This window comes from Sinocyclocheilus grahami, unplaced genomic scaffold, assembly GCF_001515645.1.
Source record: "Sinocyclocheilus grahami isolate Dianchi unplaced genomic scaffold, SAMN03320097.WGS_v1.1 scaffold4572.1, whole genome shotgun sequence".
NCBI lineage: Eukaryota > Metazoa > Chordata > Actinopteri > Cypriniformes > Cyprinidae > Sinocyclocheilus > Sinocyclocheilus grahami.
Window position 1 is genome coordinate 2,575 of NW_015509484.1, and position 4,369 is coordinate 6,943.

Below are 4,369 nucleotides of genomic sequence, written 5' to 3' on the forward strand. Positions count from 1 at the left end.
TTAAAAAAAATTGGCTCTTTGGTCAAAAAAGGTTCCCGACCCCTGGGCTAACTGCTAAAACACTTTGGTCAGAGTAGCAAAACCATGGCTATTTTATATTTTAATACATAGCTAGATCTCAAACAGTGGATAATTTATCATTGTTATATATCGTCATATTGCCCAGTAAAACTGCCCAGTGTAAAGAATTAAGCCATTATAGAGGTAACAGAACCTACTAGAAGGCTAAGCTGCTTTGAAACTATGTGTATTTTAGATGCTATGCAAATAAATACCTTGAACAAACAAGTTGAAGATTCTTACTATTAGAGATGCCGAACAACGATGCAAGCGATCAAATAAATGAATGAATGAAACTTAATCCGTACAAACAAGTGGCTGGGTAAACGAGCTGCCGCAAGATAACTTTTCCATATAGCATTTTCTTATTTGTAGTGTGAGGGCTTACAGTTTAATGCAAATCACTGTATATAATAAATCTACAGAGATCAAATATTAAGACACATCTAATTTGAGTTGTTTTACCATACCGAGTTTTAGTTTAACTTTCATCCGAGTTCCGTAGTGAATGTAGACATTATTTTATGTTTATGATTCAACTTAATATCGGATTAAATTTAAGATTAATTGGAATGATTACAGCTTACACTATCAACATAGCGTTAATCGAAAGCAGAGGTTTAATGCAGACATTGATAAGGGCTATACAATAGCCCTTTTCAATGTCTGCAGGAAATACCTCTGCTTTTACAGCTTTCTAACTCTGAAAAAAGCACGGGAAATGCTAACTTTAGCCTGATAGCACTGAAAGCGAACGTCCCATCCTCCCTGTAATCTCCGGTTAAAGCCACGCCCCCTGAACGCATATACACTCACAGACCAGAATATCAGAGACAACATTACTACTACAATACATCATGTGTCATTCATCGGTGAGAAAACTTTATAATACAGTTAGTAAAAGTACTACATTACCAGGAAGGATGTCTGCCATTCTCGCTTTGTCTGCACCGCGTGCGTGAACGCGCTGACGACGTATCCTGTCTGCGCGAACCAGGTGCGCAGAGGTATGCTAATACATATTTGACAGGCAGGTAGGAAAGCCAATTAAAACGCTCGGACCGAGCGTTTTGATTGGATGAACATTTCTTGGTCCTACGCCTTCCACAGAATATACAGATGCATATAAATACATTTAGACCACTTAAATTAATGATTGCTATGGGGATGTGAAGAGACTTTCAACCAGCATAACAAAAAATGTTTCTGAAGACAATCACCTATTGCACCTTTAAGTAGAATAATATAAGCATTAAATAATATCAAACGTCTACATTCACTATATTAGTTTCCGCTGTAGCTCCCGTGACCTTAATTCCCAGAATGCATTGCCGCTGTGACGAAACATTCCCATTCTCTATATGCTGAGAACATTTTGAAAATAACATCTAATCAATATAATCTATAATCTTTTAAAATCTAATTGTTTTGTACCATATCCGTGTAATTCTCTAGCCATAAAGGCTATCTTTCCCCCGGTTTTCTGCAACCATGATGTGCGCGCATCCCAAATGTTTACAAACCTATAATTGGTCTATAAGTTAACTCATTCCCCACCAGCGTTTTAAAAATCTGCAGCATTTTTGATTATTTTCACAAATGTTTCATGGTCCCCAAAATATTTTGTTGTATATATATTTGAACAGACAATAACAAAATAATTCTACTTCATGCATTCTTTTTTTGCTGGTAATTTTTAATTAGAAAGCAACATTTTGAGCAAAAGGCTGAGAAAACTGTGTTTTTGTCAAAGACTACAACACATGTATGAAATGATTCTATCACTTGTTTCTGCCTCTTTTCACTTGTTTTTTGAGATTCTATAACTCTTTCAGAAGACGAGAGCACCCCTACCATATAAAAACATGGATTGCCGAGAATGGCAGGGAAGCCTTGTCTCATAAATGACAGAAAAACTCTGTCAATGGTGGGAAAATAGTTAAAAAGCCCTACATGAACATGAAGGGCCCTTCTGTAAAAAATACAACAGGTTTTTGATATAGCTACATGTTTAAATTCATGTTAGTGTATCACAATTTTAAAAAGATTTGACAAAAGTAAGCTTTCTTTGTGAAAAGAACTATTTATGTCTGTAAGGGACCATTTGAAATGCTGCATTTATGTTTCTAATATAAGAAGCATGTATGAATTGTGTTGTGAAACATAAAACATTTGTAATTTGACAGATTTTTTTTCTCAAAACTTTGATGAAGAGTTTAGTGAAGGATTTTATGAATGCTCTGACTGATAGGCTATTAATCAGTATCAGCCTATACTAGCTTTTGATGACTCGAATGGTGGTGTCTTGTATTTGCAGATCTCTGACATTGCTAAAAGTGGTACCTACCTCACAAATATGACATGCTTGTGTAACTCACAATGGCAGTGTCTCAGTCTGCACTGCCAGACTGGTAAAATAATAGACAATACAAGAAGATAAGTTTTAATTCTTGCTTTATTAATTAACTTCTGACCGATTTACAATAACTGTAGGAGCTACTCAGTCTGTCTATAGGCTTGAAACGAACACAAGATCACATTTTTTCTTCCTATTTCATACCATGTCCCTTTAGGAGCTCCATGGAATCAGAACACAATAAAAGGTGAAAGGTTGATACAATCAATAATGACAATCAATGATTTAATTTTATACCATAAATCAAAATGATATATAAGAAAAATAAAAATCATACTTTTTGTTCTTTTGAAGCAAACTCAATATTTGAGTTAATCTCATTGTCTCAAGTCTTATACTTGAAACTGTTGGTTTTGAAGGTGAACTTTATTTGCTTTGACAACTTTGGATGTTTCTTTGCCTTGTCACTTGTGGCTGGTTAAGACTTTATGAAGTAGAGCTTTTATTGCTTGACATATTGTGTCAAGTTTGATGAGGACGCAGCATTGCACTTGAAGTGCAGGACCTGAACAGAAACTACTTAATGTGATTTCAGACATATGTTTTTTGTATGACGGAGAAGAGAAGATGATTGAGTGAAACTTTTCCCACATGAAAAGCAGTAATACGGCTTCTCTCCAGTGTGTGTCCTTTCATGTCTTTTCCAAGATCCAAATTGACTGAATCTCTTGTCACAGTGTGAACACTTGTAAGGTTTTTCTCCAGTGTGACTTCTCTGGTGCTGTTTCAGTCCAGCATCTGTAATAAAGGTCTTCCCGCAATCAGAGCATATATGATCCTTCACACCGCTGTGACTTTTCTGGTGTACTTTTAAAACACTTAGCCGTGAAAAACTCTTTCCACACAAAGAACACATGTGAGGTTTCTCCTTTGTATGAATTTTCAGGTGTAACTTTAGGGATTTTGCCCCAGAATAGCTTTTTCCACACTGATCACAGTTGACGATCAAAAATTGTCTTACTTCAGAATGAGAATTCAGATGTGATTTCAAATTACTTAGATTTGCAAAACTCTTCCAACACTTATCACACACATATGGCTTCTCTCCAGTGTGGATCTTCATGTGTTCAGTAAGGTTTCCTTTCTGTGTGAAACTCTTCCCACACTGATCACATGTGTACGGCTTCACTCCATTATGACTTCTCAAGTGAACTTTTAAAACTTTTTTGTAGGCAAAACTCTTCCCGCACTGACCACATTTAAAAGGCTTCTCTCCGGTGTGGATTCTCATGTGATCCTTTAAGGCATTGTTTTGTGTGAAACTCTTCCCACACTGATCACACGTGTAAGGCTTCTCTCCACTATGAACTCTCATGTGAAGTTTAAGACTTTGTTTGTTAATGCAACTATTTCCACACTGAGGACAAGTGCACTTTTTGGCTGTTCTTCTCTGTAAGAAATTGCTTTTAGTCTGTGAGCGACTCAAATGACCAGTTTTGGCATGTTTCTGCTCCGCTTCACTCAGATATTCGCTCTCCTCGCTCTCTTCCATCAGATCTAAATTGAAAGTAAAGGTTTAACTTTAAGTAAATCATGAATTCAAAGACAGAAATGTAAAGGGAAATGACATTTGCTATAGAAAATTATGATTGTTTTGATGATTTTTTATAAATTAATATAATATAACATAATATAAATTAATGTCTCTGCAACTTTAATTGGATATATTGATCTTCTAATTATTGTTTTTAAAACATTATAATCACAAATCCCATGTTTTGTAGAAAGAACTATTAAATGTTTAAATATAATATTGACATTGATTATAACTATTTAATAATACCATAACTTAAAAAAAACTGAGATGGCAAACATGAACATGGTTTGTGTACGATTAGCAACACATTATTAGCTCTTTGATAACATTGCCAAGACAAAGGCTTATGATCTTAT

The 4,369-nt window shown here is 35.2% G+C and overlaps 1 protein-coding gene across 1 annotated transcript; it reads right to left on the reverse strand.

Moving 5' to 3' along the window:
* Window positions 1-2,873: 2,873 nt before the first annotated feature.
* On the reverse strand, window positions 2,874-3,849 carry LOC107576896 (gastrula zinc finger protein XlCGF49.1-like). Its single transcript, XM_016263018.1, has 2 exons — window positions 3,458-3,849; window positions 2,874-3,364 (listed from the first exon to the last, which is right to left on the reverse strand). The coding sequence occupies exons 1-2, from the start codon at window positions 3,789-3,791 to the stop codon at window positions 2,997-2,999; spliced, it is 702 nt and encodes a 233-aa protein (XP_016118504.1). The 5' UTR covers window positions 3,792-3,849; the 3' UTR covers window positions 2,874-2,996.
* Window positions 3,850-4,369: the final 520 nt, after the last annotated feature.